The sequence below is a fragment of the Microtus pennsylvanicus genome, chromosome 3 (genome assembly GCF_037038515.1).
Source record: "Microtus pennsylvanicus isolate mMicPen1 chromosome 3, mMicPen1.hap1, whole genome shotgun sequence".
Taxonomy (NCBI): domain Eukaryota; kingdom Metazoa; phylum Chordata; class Mammalia; order Rodentia; family Cricetidae; genus Microtus; species Microtus pennsylvanicus.
Genome location: NC_134581.1, coordinates 17,339,060 through 17,354,158, shown reverse-complemented (window position 1 = coordinate 17,354,158; position 15,099 = coordinate 17,339,060). Strand labels below are relative to the sequence as shown.

General features: G+C 48.9%; 1 protein-coding gene across 1 annotated transcript in view; it reads left to right on the top strand.

Annotated features, from left to right (window-relative positions):
- Poc1a (POC1 centriolar protein A) overlaps nt 1–15,099 on the top strand; it is a 66,817-nt gene that overhangs the window by 41,752 nt on the left and 9,966 nt on the right. Inside the window, exon 10 of the mRNA XM_075964785.1 lies at nt 3,802–3,945. Coding sequence (XP_075820900.1) covers nt 3,802–3,945 — 144 coding nt within the window. The remainder of the gene's footprint in view (nt 1–3,801; nt 3,946–15,099) is intronic.

Below are 15,099 nucleotides of genomic sequence, written 5' to 3'. Positions count from 1 at the left end.
TGTATGTGTGCGTGTCTGTGTGTATGTGTCCATCATTCCTTCCAGCGTGGCACTCTGCCAGTCCTCAGAAACTCAGTGATATGCTCTGGTGTGTTGAGTGGGCAGGGATCAGGCAGGCAGTTCAAGAAGGAAATTAGAGCCTGAGAGCCCAGCCCTGGGTCACCTCAGCTTCCCCGTTCTGGCTGCATCTGAAACCATGGGTCAATTCTTGGACTCTTGTCCATTTTAGGAGCAGGCTGGCCAGAGGACAAGGTCCAGGGTGAACAATTAAAAGAAAAGGAGAAATGTACTTTGAGCAAATGTTAATCATCACCCACCCACCCGCCTGCGGGACCCATTCTGTTAGCTCAGCTCAGCATCTTCCCGTCAAGTGACAGCCGCTTCTGGCTTCTTGCCCACTGTGTGCAGTCCTTGCTTGACTCGGCATGGATCCCTGTGTGACTAAGGGCTGCTTGGGAAGCCCTGCATCTGGGGTCAGCTTCTTCCTCCCTTCCACTGGGGAGACTGCACTGAAATGACGTTCTCTGCTTTACACGTGTGGAAATTAACTTCCATATTGATGGCAAGCCTCCTGGGCCTCTAGAGTTGTCAGCCTTGGCTTAGCCCCTTGGCGATGCTCTGTGTGTGTGTGTGGGGGGGGGGTGCTTTTCTCCTTGAGTGCAGAGTGGCCGTGATGTTAAGAATGTCAAGTGTATTGTGTGCTGGACAGGAGGGCTCCTAGGAGCATTGTAGATCTAATAGTATCTTTGAAGGATGATAGAACTTTGTCATTACAAATAGTAATATTCACATTGAAAAAAATGATCAGTTCTGAGCTTTGGCGAACAGATACAGTTAGGTAACACCACCACCCTACAAACAGTCAAGGTACAGAATATTTCATTCATTCCAAAAAGTTTCCTTTGTGCAACTACTAAATGACTTGCTTGTTGTGGGTTTTAGTTTTTGAGACAGGGTCTCACTGTGTAGCCCTGGCTGGCCTGGAGCTTGCTGTGTAGACCAGGCTGTCCTTGAACTCATAGAGGTCTGTCTGCCTCTGCCAAAATTAAAGGCATGTGCCATTATGCCCAGCTGTTGTGAGGTGGGTTTGTTTGGGTTTTTTTTGCATATATGTGTGAGTAATATGTAAATGTGTGAGTACATGTTATCTGGATGTGTGTATACATGCTTGTGGAACTGTACTTGTGGGCTGGTCTTCATTGGGAATTTGCTTATCATACACTGAATGTATTAGTTTCTTTTCTCCTGCTGTGGACAAGTACCTAACAGAAGCAAATTAAGGAAGGAGGCTTTATTTTGGCTCACAGTTTGAGAGGATACAGTCCATCATGCTGGGCAGGCAAGGTGGCAGAGCATGAGATGACTGCTCATACTGTGTCTGCAAGTCAGGAAGGGGAGACAGAAGGTGCTGTTCCACTCAGTTTTTCTTTTTGTTCAGTCTGGGACCCCAGCCTGTGGGATGCTGCTGCCACGTTCAGGGTGGGTTAAACTTTTGAAAACACCTCACAGGCATGACCAAAGGTATATGCCCTGATGACATCAAGAATAAGCATCACACCTGAGACCCGCTAAAGCCCCTAGGATGCTTTGATGTAAACAGGTGTGATCTTTCCACTTCAGCACTGCCGTGGTCATTCTGCCCTTGTCATTACTCAAGGCCCTGCTACTCTGAGTGCTCGCCCTGGCACTTAGCTTTCCCATGTCTGCTTCCGTCCCTGTTCACCACCAGGCTTCACAGGAAATGCCGCAGCTCTCAAGTGCTGGAGTGCAGATGAGTGGCCATAGGGCTGCGGGGCAGGGCCATGGCCCTCTGTTGCAGTGCAGACACTGAAGAGGTTCTGTCACAGGAATTCCACTGCACCTGTGGGGTGGGCTTTTTGAGACATCAAGTATTTGTGGAGGGCCTCTGTTCTCTGCTTCCAGGCATTCCAGGACAGGCAGGGGAGCAGTGATGGAGAAACAGGCTCAGAGGACCTCGTGACCTCCAAGAAACACTAAAGCGAAAATGCACAGAGAAGTCCAGCTGCAGCCAGTATGACCTGTCACCTGTCACAGGCTACGTGATACCCAGGAAGTTTATGCTCTGAGATTAGATCTCAGCCTGGTGATTTTGAGAAAAGCACTGTAACCTGCCAGAGTGATCTTTCCTGAGAGAGCACTTAGCCTGAGTGTTCTCTAACTGAAAAATAATAAAACAGTTCCTACTATGAAGGACCCTCAAGGACTTAGTGAGGCGACATTAAATCAGGGCCTGCAATGATGGTAGGTAAACAGCAGTGACAGCCCGGTCAGCCTTCAGTGCTGTGGTGCTAGGGTTTTGTTCTTTTGAGACAGGATGGCCTAGACCATGGCCTTAAGTTCACTGTGTAGCTCAGGCTAGCCTCCACACTTGTGATCCTCCTATTTCAGCTTCCAGAAACCCCAGATTCTTTTTAAATTTTTTCTTTTGTTTTCTTACTATATCTTTATTCTTTATTTAAAATTTTATTATTATTGAGTATGTATGCATACACTAGCCCGTGTGTACAATGCACACCCGCATGTATGGAGGTTAGAGGACAACTTCTGGTCAGTCAGTTCTTTGTCATGGGTTTGGGATTGAACTTAGCAAGTGCTTGTCCTCACTAAGCCATCTTCCCGCTACTCCAATCCCCATATGTAGCCCAGGCTACTGTGGAGTTCACAGCCTCTTGCCTTAGCCTCCGGGTGCTGGGATTGCATTTCTTTCCTCAGTTTCCCTTGTTGTAACATGAGGACAGCCCATGTGAACGCATGGTATCCATGGGAACACATTTCTCTCCTAAAGCCGCTTCTCCAGCTTAGAATAAATACTATGGCTCCAGTCCTTGCTGCTCCCTTGGATCTGCTCAGCTCTGGCTCAGAGGGAGATTGCTAAAGTTTGTGCTCACTCCCCTCCCTCACCTCATCATCCACTGTTTCCAGAAGCCCAGTTCAGCACTGGCAGCTTCTGGGCTGTTCTGCAACAACACTCAGAATTTCCATTCCCTCCTTCCCAGGCAGCAGGCAGCGCCATTCTGGCTATCCTCATGGAGATGCCTGCTGTGGGGCAGGAAGCTTGTAACCTTCTCTCAGTAGTCTTTTCTGGTGGGACCATGGGGACGCGGCGCCCAGGGGAAGAGTGTGTCTGTCTGGAACGAGTAGGCACAGGACTGAAAACAATTTTCAAGGCTTGCTGGTGACTTCAGATGAGTTCAGTCATTGGCTCCATTTTTCAGATGAGAAGGTAGAGGCACTAGCTGGTCAGTGGTGGAGCCAAGGCCTCTCTGGCTTCTCCTTCCTCACCAGTGACAGAACTGCCTGAGCCTGGGGATCACTGTGGCTGACACAGCCTTCCTGGCAAGGCTAGTAGACTTCTTAAGTATTTTCTTTTGGAATGGGCTTCTGGGTGGACACTGTACTTCTCAGTCCCTGCTGTGCAAGATGGGTGTATGAATCTCAGTGTGTTGGAAGGGTATGTGTCCTTTTTCCCTGCTGACACTGAGAAGCCATTTCCTCAGGTTTCCTGGTTTCTCAGATAACCTATCTTTGTTTTGTTTGTTTGGTTGGTTTTTCAATACAATGTTTCGCTATAGCTTTGGAGCCTGTCCTAGAACTAGCTTTTGTAGAACAGGCTGGTCTTGAACTCACAGAGATCTGCCTGCCTCTGCCTCCTGAGTGCTAGGATTAAAGGCGTGCACCACCACCATCCGGCTTCAGATCTTCACCTTTGAAGATGACCCTCTCTCCTTTTGTTTCTAAAGTATTAACTAGTCTGAGGGATTGTTCTCTTTCTGTCTTTAGCCAGAAATGGATTTGCCTGGCCCACCAGGCAGAGACAAGAGTCTGGAGTCAGCGCAATGCCAGCCCCAGGAACCTGTCAGTATGCCCCAGACACTGACCAGCACACTGGAGCACATCGTGGGCCAACTGGATGTCCTCACACAGGTAGGTTCTGATGGGAACAGGTGCTCATATGCGTACGCGCACACACACACACACACACACACACACACACAGACAAACATGCTCATCTATCTACATTGTTCTAGCATTTGAACCGTTTGATGTTGGTTGGCAGGTACTGGTACTGAGTTTTGTTTTAATGAGCCAGGGTCATTTTACATAGCCTAGGCTGACCCTGAACTCGAAATCCCCTTACTCCAGTCTCCTGAGCACTGCTGTAACAGGGTGTGTGTGTGTGTGTGTGTGTGTGTGTGTGTGTGTGTGAGAGAGAGAGAGAGAGAGAGAGAGAGAGAGAGAGAGAGAGAGAGAGAGAGAGAGAGAGAGAGACCATGCCCAAGGAACTGCTGGGTTTTTTAAAATTAGAAGCTCACAGTGCCTTTGTGTCCCTTGTGGACTCATTGTGTCCTTCTCTGGATCAAAGGCATGCTGACTGTCTTGGTTATGTTTTCTATTGTTCCAATGAAACACCATGACCAAAAACAAGTTGGGGGAAAGGGTTTATTTGGCTTATACTTTGACATCACAGTTTGTCACTGAAGAGACACAGAGCAGGAACTCGAGCAGGACAGGAGCCTAGAGACAGGAGCTGATGCTATTAAGAGGTGCTGCTTACTGCACACTCTCCATGACTTGCTCTGCCTGCTTTCTTACAGACTCCAGGACCACCAGTTTAGGGGTGGTCCTATCCACCATAGGCTGGGCCCTCCCCCATCAAATACTAATTAAGAAAATGCCCTACAGACGTACTTGCTGCTTGATCTTACAGAAGCATTTTCTTTTGGTTTTCAAGACATTTTCTTAGTGGAGAGTCTCTGTATTCTTGGCTTTTCTAGAACTGAACTCACTCTGTAAACCAGGCTGGTCTCAAACTCAGAGATCCTTCTGCCTTTGCCTCACGAGTACTGAGATTAAAAGCATGTGCCACCACCATCCAACTGGAAGCATTTTCTTTTCTTTTTTTTTCAGATTTATCTATCTATTATGTATGCATTGTTCATGTGGTTATGTGGTTGCTAGGAATTGGACTCAGGACCTCGGGAAGCACAGCCAGTACTCTTAACCACTGTGCCGTCTCTCCAGCCCCCAGAAGCATTTTCTTTTCTTTTCTTTCCTTTTTTTTTAAATTTATTTTTTATTTGTTTTATTTTTGGTTTTTCAAGACAGGGTTTCTCTGTGTAACAGCCCTAGCTGTCCTGGAACTCACTCTGTAGAGCAGGCTGGCCTCAAACTCACAGAGATCCGCCTATTTCTGCCTTCCGAGTGATGGGGGTTAAAGGCAGTGCGCCACCACTGCCCAACCCAGAAGCATTTTCTTAGTGGAGAGTCTCGCTTCTCAATGACTCTGGTGTGTGTCAAGTTGACATAAAATTAGTCAGCAAAGAGGCTGACACCTTTGATTTTAGCCCTGGGGAAGCAGGGGTATGTGGGAGTCTGTGAGCCAGTTTGCTCTATATATTAACTTCCAGACTGGCCAAGGCTGCATAGTGTGAACTTGCACAGTCTTTTATTTATTTGTTTGTTTGTTTGTTTGTTTGGGGGTTGTTTGTTTTTAAGATAGGGTTTCTCTGTGTAGCTTTGACTGTCCTGAAACTTACTCTGTAGGCCAGGCTGACGTTGAACTCACAGTGATCTGGCTTTTAAAATAAACAAAATGTTTCTGCACGTGTGAAGGGGGAGGGGAAAGAGAAAGAAGGAGAGAGAGAGAGAAAAAAAAAATGGACCTGTTTTCCAACCTACATTAATGAAATATCAGCGTCTTCCTGGGATCCTGGCTGTTGGAGCTATGTAAACCGCAACCACCAGACTCAAAATCACACCTAAGTTTCCACCTGAGTTTGCCCATCCTGGTGTGGCTGGACCACAGTGGTGCTTTGGGAGAAGTCCTGTCCGTTCATCTCACTCTTGCCTTCCAGAATGCAGGAGCATTAAGTGGCCATTTCTGCAAGCCTGGGTTTGGACTCAGTGTTGGTTTTTATTCCCCAGGTGTGCTTGGTTTCCCAACCCCTTTAGTTCTCTAAACTCCAGTGCCTGACCTGTAATGCACAGGTTCCCTGGGCACTTGGCCTCCATGTTTGTGGTAAGGGTCAGCAGATTTTGAATCAGTGCAGAGTTTGGCTCACGCCTGGCTCTAAGTGTGTCTATTGAGTGAGTGTGTACTGTGGTCCTTCTACCCATGATCTTCATCAGTGAGGTCAATGTGGCTCCTACTCTCCAGAGCTTAACTTTCATTAGCAACTTGCAATTTATAGCATAGCAGCTTTGGGATGAACAAAATATCCTGACTTGAGGTAGCAGCGGCACTGGGGAATGCCCAGAGGAGAGTCACATGAGGGAGGCCCTGACAAAAGAGTAACCTGCCTATGGTTTGGAGGGACCATGCAAATCCCGGGGTAGCTGACGTGTGGTGCTGTGAGCAAGGCAGTCTGAAAGATCCTCTGTCCGCCTGGAACCTGGGCACTAGCTGCCAGGCAGGGACTCTATAGGTCCCTATATCCCATGCCGGCTTGTGGTTAACGAGGCTGTGAGGGACACATGGTCTGCTAGGACGGGTTGTAAAAGTGGGAGAGGAGTGAGCAGCTCAGGTCAGTCCTATGAGGGAATGCAAGGGATGGCCAAAAGAAATGGAGCTGAAACCTGGTGCTGTTCCCTGACTCTGGACCTCGGGCTGTGTCTGTCTTTAGCGGAATGTCAACCTTGGGTCCGTAGATGGAAGTACCCAAGGGAGAGGCAGGTGTCAGGGTGTGGGACTCCAGAGCACACTGTGGAGACATTCTGGAAAGCCTGTTAGCCCCCGAGAAGAAAGGCTGCTCTGAAGAGATGTGAGCAACGTGCAAAGTCTTTAAGGTGAAAACCCCACTTCACGCCTGACAGAAATCGCCTCATGCTCTTCACAGCCTCGTGGAGTGAGAGGTTGGGGGAGGTAGAGTCCTTAGGACCTTACAGGCTAAAATTGGAAATCAAGTCTGAGAAGGTGGCTAAAAATGCAGAAGCACAGCACTGAAAACTCTTCCTGCTGCTGGTTTCGGAGCACACGTGGAAGGCTTTGTTTTGTTAGCAGTCAGGAGTATGATAGTAGCTTTGTAAGGCACTCATAGAGGGCAGGGTAGCCCACAGCTCAGTACCTGACAGTGTTTGGTCTCTTTGCAAATCCACGGTGGTCTTATCCTCTGTTCCTTGGTGCCACGAAGTGAAAAGTGTCCCCCTTAGACCCACTGTGTCCTGAGGAAGCTTGGGTTCCTTGGAGCCGCACACAAGGCCATAGGCCCAGCCCGCTTTTGTACAAGGTACATTGGGTCCTCCAAGAGCTCTTTGGAGGCTTGGTCATCAACTATTTTTTAGACCTAGTCCAAACTGAACCAGCCCTCTCCTGAGCTCTAAAACCAGGTAGCCACTGCCACCTTCCCTTCAGCTGGCTCATTCAACCAGGCTGCCTGTTTAGTCTGTGAGATCTGGCCTGGGATCTCCCCCTCAGCAGCTATTCCTCACTGTGTGCTTAATCCTAAAGCCCTCTGTGCTCTGGCCACCTCAGCACAGACTCCTGCTTCAGTGATGTCCGTATGAATCGTGTGTTGTACAATCTGAACTTTACTGGCCTTTTCCTTCTCTTCAAGGAAATCTACTTGTGCGTGGTCTCCTAGGAGATGGGTCCCTTACATTTCTGTCCTACAGAACATCCTTTCTGATATTGCAGTGGACAGGGATGATTCCTGAGTGAGTCACACAGGTCCTCCAGTGCCACCTTAAAAAAGGACTAAGGTGCCAGGCGATGGTGGCGCACGCCTTTAATCCCAGCACTCAGGAGGCAGAGGCAGGTGGATCTCTGTGAGTTCGAGACCAGCCTGGTCTACAGAGCTAGTTCCAGGACAGGCTCCAAAACCACAGAGAAACCCTGTCTCAGAAAAAAAAAAAAAAAAGGACTAAGGTTGTTTTTTGGTTTTGGTTTTTCAAGACAGGGTTTCTCTGTATGGCCTTAGCTATCCTAGAACTTATGCTGTAGGCCAGGGTGGCCTCATACTCACAGAGATCCACTTGCTTCTGCTTCTCAAGTGCTGGGATTAAAGGCGCATGCCCCACACCTGCGCAGGTAGGACCCTAGTTCTTAAAGCTAAATTCTTAACTCACACTGGCAATCCTTGCACTTGGAATGCTGAGCCAAAAGGACCGATAGTGTAAGGCCAACCTGTTCTACAGCATGAACCAACAGGTTTCTCAAAATACCAGAGAATTATGAATAAATAAAAACCTACCTCCTTGTTCAACAGTCTGGGAGTGTGGGTATACAGCTCAGTGGGACAAGGCCACTTCTGAGGGCTTGTAGTCTGTTTGCCACCAGTCTGAGGGACAGATGAAAAAACCTCAGCCCTCTCTAGGGAGACACCCTCCCACATTATTTCTTCTAGAAAGAAAAGTCTTGGAACTAAGCAAGTCCCCCTTGGGGCTCAGTGTGTGTCCGGCTTCACTGCAGCCTTACCTGGTGATTCAGGGAAACCTAAGCCTCCTGTGCCTTAATCTCTAAGCCTGGAATGCAATGCTGTTACCAGCACCCACTCTCCAGGCCTCTGGGAATATAAAATGTGTCCACCTGTGGAGCTCATCAAGCAGTGCCCAGCAATGCTGTGCATTCCTGTCGTGTTAAGCAGCCACCCCTGGTGCTGCCACTGCTTGGCTTGCTAGGGACAGAGCCTTCTATATGACACCACCACAAGGCCATCTTCCCAATCTTCTACTGCCTCCAGAAGCTAGATCTTACCCCTGCCCAGAAAGCCATTTCTTAGCCCTTACAGTAGAAGTGGTGGTTCTCTCTATGCACACACATTTACTGAGCCCATTCTCTGTTTGCTCCTGTGTGAAACCCTGTCCCTTTCCTGAGAAGTCTCCTTGACTGAATTTGATGCCAGAGCAAGGCTTTAAGAGGGAGCGGGCAGATGGAGCCATTGAGAAAGCTAGGAGCAATGGATGCATAAGAAGCCCAGGCGTGGTTAGACAATGAACAAAGCCGAGCTGGAGCCTGACCCAGCGAAGCCAGAGGGATGCAGGGTGAGAGAGGAAGGACACAAGAGAGGTCAGGATTTAGCAAGAGGCAGAGCTGTCACAGGCTTGCTCCTGGGAAGCAACTTCATAAAACCTTAGAGCTAGATTTTAGGGCAGGTCAAGGAAGCGCATGGTGAGATCAGCAAAACAGTGAGGCATCTAGCCTCCCTAGCAAGCAAACCCCCCCCCCCCCCGCCCCAAGCCAAGAGATCTTGCAGGTCTGTCAGAATTCCAACTGGCCTTGGGGTTTGTGCAGCATCAGAAATCAGTTCTTGGGGGGAGGGGCGGTTGAGACAGGGTTTCTCTGTAGCTTTGGAGCCTGTCCTGGAACTAGCTCTTGTAGACCAGGCTGGCCTCAAATTTACAGATTCACCTGCCTCTGCCTCCTAAGTGCTGGGATTTAAGGTGTGCACCACCACCACCCGGCTCAGAAATCAGTTCTTTAACACATGCACATGTGCATTGGGCCTTGCTGGTTTTACCTTTTAGAGAATCCCATTTTTATAAAGTGCACTCATTACTTTTCAAAATTGCATTTATGAGCTAGGTATGGTGGTGGCACATGCCTTGAATTCCAGCACTCAAGAAACAGAACCAAGTGGATCTCTGAGTTCAAGGCCAGCCTGTTCTACAGAGCAAGTTCCAGGACTACACAGAGAAACCCTGTCTCGAAAGGGGGTGGCATTTATGAGAGGAACATAACTTTTGAAATGACTTTGCAAGGTATGGACCCTTTGGTCTGTCTCCTGCTGTCTGTACTTCCAATAGGCTGTCTTTAGGTTCGCCTGGCCTTTCAGGTCTCCTCCAATCTTTTTAGATGGCGAGTCCCTGAGAGCATCTTTCTGGTACTTAGCTGAGGCCTCAGCTCTTCCAGGGATGTCCTTTGCAGCCCTCACTTGATCTCGCCTTGGGGTTCCCCAGCAGTTAGCATCTTGTCAGGTGTTGATAAGGCCTTCATAATGACTTGTTGTACCTGGATCCACCCTGGAATTCAGCCAGTCTGTGTTTGACCCTGTCCTGATCATAGCGTAGGCGGAGCATCCTCTGCATCTCTCGCTAAACAGTTTGGGTGGGATTTCATCAAGAAGTTTCCTGCACTTGCTGTGCACACCTGGAACCACATAAAGGTGAGAGGAGAAAACTGGCTCCTCAGAGTCCTCCGACCTCCACACACACACTGTGGACTTTGTGCCCCTTTCCTCAGTAATAAATAGTGGAAGAGGAGGAGGAAGAAGAAGTTGTAGTTCAGGGCTGGAGAGATGGCTCAGCAGGTAAGAAAGCGTAAATCATAAACACTGGGCACCTAGCTCGGTGGTCATGCTTGTCCAGAATCACAATACCCCAATTTCCATTCCCACTACTACCCACCACAAACTTTCCCTTTGGAACAAACTTGACCTTCCTGAAGGAAAAAGCCGCAGTTCTTGGAGTTCAAAGGCCTGCCCCTGAGGCCACCTGCAGAGAACAGCCGCCACTCTCTTTCTCTCTCTCTCTTTCTCTTACACTGATATGTGCTCCACCCCTCTGAGGCTGCTACTTGGGGCTTCACTTATTGCTCTGCTTAGCTCATGGAGGATCTGATCCCAACTGGATGCCATCCATATTCGGAGTAGCCAGGATTCTTCAGCTGCCTTGTCCACCAACTATGGAGAGGAATGGCTCCCTCTTGGGATTCACAGATGTTTTCACTGAATGAACCACCTGCCTATCAGATGCCTCGGCACCTTTCCTTTCCTGGATTTGGAGGCATCCTGGGTATCTTGGACATTTGGTATCATTCCCATGGCCTCAGTTACCTTTCTTATAAATGGGGATAGCCAAACCTGCTGTGGTCCTTAGTTAACTTGTAAACTGGACTGCGACAGTTGTTTGGTAAAGATCAGTAGTTATTCCAATGTTGTCTGAGGCACTGTGAGGAAGCCCTGAGATAGCCTAAAGCATGGGAGCAGCAGAAGTGGACGCCCAAGTCCAGGAATCCTGTGAGCTGCCAGGGAAATGCCAGTGTCTGTCTATGATTATCAGAGGCTGTTTGTTCGATCCTGGCTGCCCTGACCCAAAATATTCACACAGAAACTGTATTAATTACGATACTGCTTGGCCAGTGACTTAAGTGTATTGCTAGCTAGCTCTTGTATCTTTGGTTAACCCATTTCTATTAACCTGTGAATCGCCATGTGACTGTGGCTTACCGGCAAGGTTCTAGTGCATCTGCTCCAGTGACTACATGGTGTTTCACTAGACTCCACCTACTTTCTCTATATATCTCTTCCAGCCTGGCTTTACTCTGTTGAGCCATTGGCCAAAAGCAGCTTCTTCATTAACCAAATCAATAAAACATTCACAGCATACATCACCTCCCACATCATGTCTAGTTGTGAAGGGAACACAAGAAGTTGGGGTGAGGCTGTTGAAATTTAGGGATCGGTCTTTGAACCTGGACTACGGCCCTCAGGGCCAAGACTGAAGCTCTTCAAAGATGTCTGCTTCTTGTGATAGCCATTCTTTGAATTGAGTTACCATGTAGCCTGGGAGGCTGCTGTGAAAAGTGCCATATGGGCCCGTCCAGCAACTTATTGTCTTCGTCTTAGACACCAGCAGTAGCTGGCTTGGGGAAAATGTAGGGATTTCTTTTTTCGTAAGATTTATTTATTTTTATTTTATGTGTATGGGTATTTTGTCTGAATGTATGTCTGTGTATCACATGTATGTCTGGTGCCCATGGAGGCCCTAAGAAGGTATGAGGTCTCTGGAGCTAGTGTTATAGATAGTTGTGAGCTGCCTTGTGGGTGCTGGGAACCAAACTCAGGTCATCTGGGAGAGCAGCCCAACGCTCCAACGCTTAATGACTGAGCCATCTCTCTAGCACTGAAATGCCTTTTTTTGGGGGGGAGACAGGTTTCCATGTATAGCCTTGGCTGACCTGGAATTCAGCTCATAGAGATCTGCCTGCCTCTGCCCCCTCTGTCTCTCCCTTGGAGGACTTTGCTATGAGTTCATCTTCAATCTTATTACCTCCACACCCAACACATGCCTGTTCAAAGTGGCTGCTCACATCACTCTCTTGCTGAGCCTGCCTGAGTCTTTTTTTGCTGACAAAGCTGGCTCCACCCAGAAGTCTGTAGGGTCTACAGAAAAGCCAGGAGAAGGGCAAAAGGGCCTGGCTGCTGTTGTTGGGCTTTGCTTCTTAAGACTTTCTCTAGGATGAAGCTTCTGGTTCAGCAGTCAGAGGCCTGTAGGGTGTCCATTCCTGCTGTTTCCGCCCCACTGACCACCCCACTTTCCCATTTTGCCCTTCACAAACATGAACATAACCACCTTGCTGCTACATAGCATCTGCCATTCGGTCTTGCAAGGTGGTCAGCAGACATCAGCATCTCTGGTAGAGCCATGTCTTCCCATGAGGCCTTTCAAAATCTGCTCTGCCACCACGCCAGTTTTGTAGCCCTCGTGGCAAGATCTGAAAGACTCAGGCCAGACCACTGGGCTGCCAGACCTGCTTACTTGATGTCAGATCCTGAGGAACAGCAGCACAGGCTCTGAACTGCGTGTTCTTTCCTCTTCTTCCCTGTAGAGATGCTGGAAAGCCTAACTAGCAGGCAGGTAGAGTCCTGGACAAGCTCACTGCTCCAGGGGCTCCTCTGTGTTCTTCTGTGGACTCGCAGAATCCTAGAGGATTGCTGGGCAGGGCCTAACTATCCTCTCGAGCATTTGAGGCCCTGGGTCTCTCTGCTGGAGATGTGGATAGTGACCAGGAGCCTGGGAGGCGGCTGTGAGCAGCCCAGCACAGACTTAGCCAGTGGCCTGGTGGTTTTGTTTCAGAAGCCAACAGCAGAGTTATTTTTGATTTCAGTTCCACATCTTGCTGCTTTTTAAAAATACCAAGCCATGAAATTCTTGCAAATTCTTGTTCCAGCTTTTTTTTTTCCTAGCGTGCAGTACTTCAGGCTAGCCAGCCATGCTGTGATGTCACAGTCAGGTTCCTATGGCTCATAGAAAATACTAGGCTCTAATCTAAGACTTGAATTTAAGCAAGAAGAACCAAGCCCTACAAGCGCTGCTGCTTTGGGGCTCCTTGGCAATTGAGTGTGCCAAATGTTCAGGTTCCTGAGCTCTGCTAGTATCACCCAACAAGGCCAAGGGTTTTTCTTTGATTCCTTTGGATACCTTTAACTAATCCTGCCTTGCTAAGTCCTTGCAGTTCCCTGCTTAAAGGACTACTGGATAAAGTGTCTAGTCCACACTAGCGGGATTACTAGGCCGTGTCTCTGTGCTGTGGGCCAAGCTGCCTGGCTACTCCGTGGGGCTTTCAGTGTCCTTCTTTGCTAGGCAGGGCAGCCACTGTCTGCAGGAAAAGAGTCTGGATTTTTAGTAGTTATACCATTTTCTCTAGGGTCAGTCCTCCCATGGGATCCCAAACCTAGTTTGTCAGGAAGGTACAAAGCAAGTCCCCTTGTGTGCCTTCTGCAATCCCTGCTTACAAGTGAGTACTTGTTTGTTTCCACCAAAACCATCCTCTGCACATCAGCGTTTGCTAACAAGCACATAACTACCACACAGACTTGGTCCAGAGCAAATTTGTCTTCCTTCTCTCTATATGGCCATTCATGGGCTACCCTTTCAGCCACGGTCAAGTTCAGAACAGCCTGAGCCCCTGCCACTTGGGGGTTTGCAGACAAGAGGCTTGTTTGTCTCTCTGTTAAGAGGCTACTTCCTAGGAGACAAGGGACTGAAGACATTGTGTAATCTGTGGTAGGGACAGGCCTGATGCCTGCCTTTAGCTAGTTGCAGAGGCACCGGGGAAGAATAAGAGCATCTGTCTGGTTCTCCAGCTCCTCCTCCCCATCCCTGTTGCTGGCTTTGGCATTCAGTCCACAGGTTCCTGTGGCTTTACAATAGGGAAGGGTCGGGGAGGCTGTTCCCTCCTCAAGTACCAAGTCAGGACAACATGCAGCCTCCCCTCATGGCACGCAGCTTACTAGCTGTACTCCAAAACTAGCTCGTGTTTATTACTGCATGGGGGGTTGGATGGCAGCTTCCTCGGGGATCTGGCAGACATCTCTTGCTTTCCATCTTCTATCCTGTCTGCGGTTGTGGCAAAAAGTAACCCCCCACACACACACACACAAAGAAGCAACAGATTGAAGTGGGCTGGGCAATGGCTGTGGTTACCTCCGGAACGGGAATGTTCACGGTTGGTCATATGAGATTTCTTCTGAGGCTCCGTGCAGGCCTAGAGGAGTGGGGAGGGCTGAGACATATGAGACACATGTATGAACCCCTCATTCAGGCTGGTGTAGGATGTGCTTAGAGATGGGTTAGGGGACTCCAGTAATTTATTCTTGTTCATCTGGAGCCCTCTAAAGGAAGGGTTAAGCACAAAACACAAGAAGGGGCCTGTGTGAGCTTTATGGCAGGCAGCTGCAGACAGGCCTGTGGTGCTCTGAGATTAATCAAGCCTCAGCTGACCCTGTGGCTGCCGGGTGCTCTCTCTGCTGACGTTCCACTACAACAAAGCCAGGGAAAAGCTGCGTAGGGCCTGCTCTTTCCATCCACTCACTTTGATCCAAGCCTTTACTGTAGGCACAAACCCTCTTTATACCTTAGGGGATGGAGCAAGAGGAGAAAGACGTGTCAGGTTTTACCTAGCATGACACTTGGAAAGAGCAGTTCTTTGCCTTGTTCTGGTCTGCACTGATCTAGAGTCACTCTAGCTGGTACCTCTAGAAAACTCAGGGCAAGGAAGCAGATTTTCCCTGGTGGATCAGTGGACACCTGGCAGGACAGGGAAAACTTATGAAAACCACCCTGATGACACATGCACTTCTCTGTCCCCGCAGTTGTCCTGTTGGGCCGGGGCTGCAGCCAGCTTGCCAGGCTACACTGGGATTTTTCAAGCCTCCCAGCTACAGAGCAGCCTCTGAGGCTTGGGGCTGCAAGAGGTGTTCAAGGTTCATGCCCCTACTTAGCTCTGTTGGACTTCATATAGAATCAGTGTAGCAGAGCCACTGGACAAACTTGCCTGGCATCCTGTACTGTATCTTGGGTTCTGTCACCACCTGACTTCCCAGGTGGGCCACACATGGCTGACAAAGAGAGGTGCCTAAA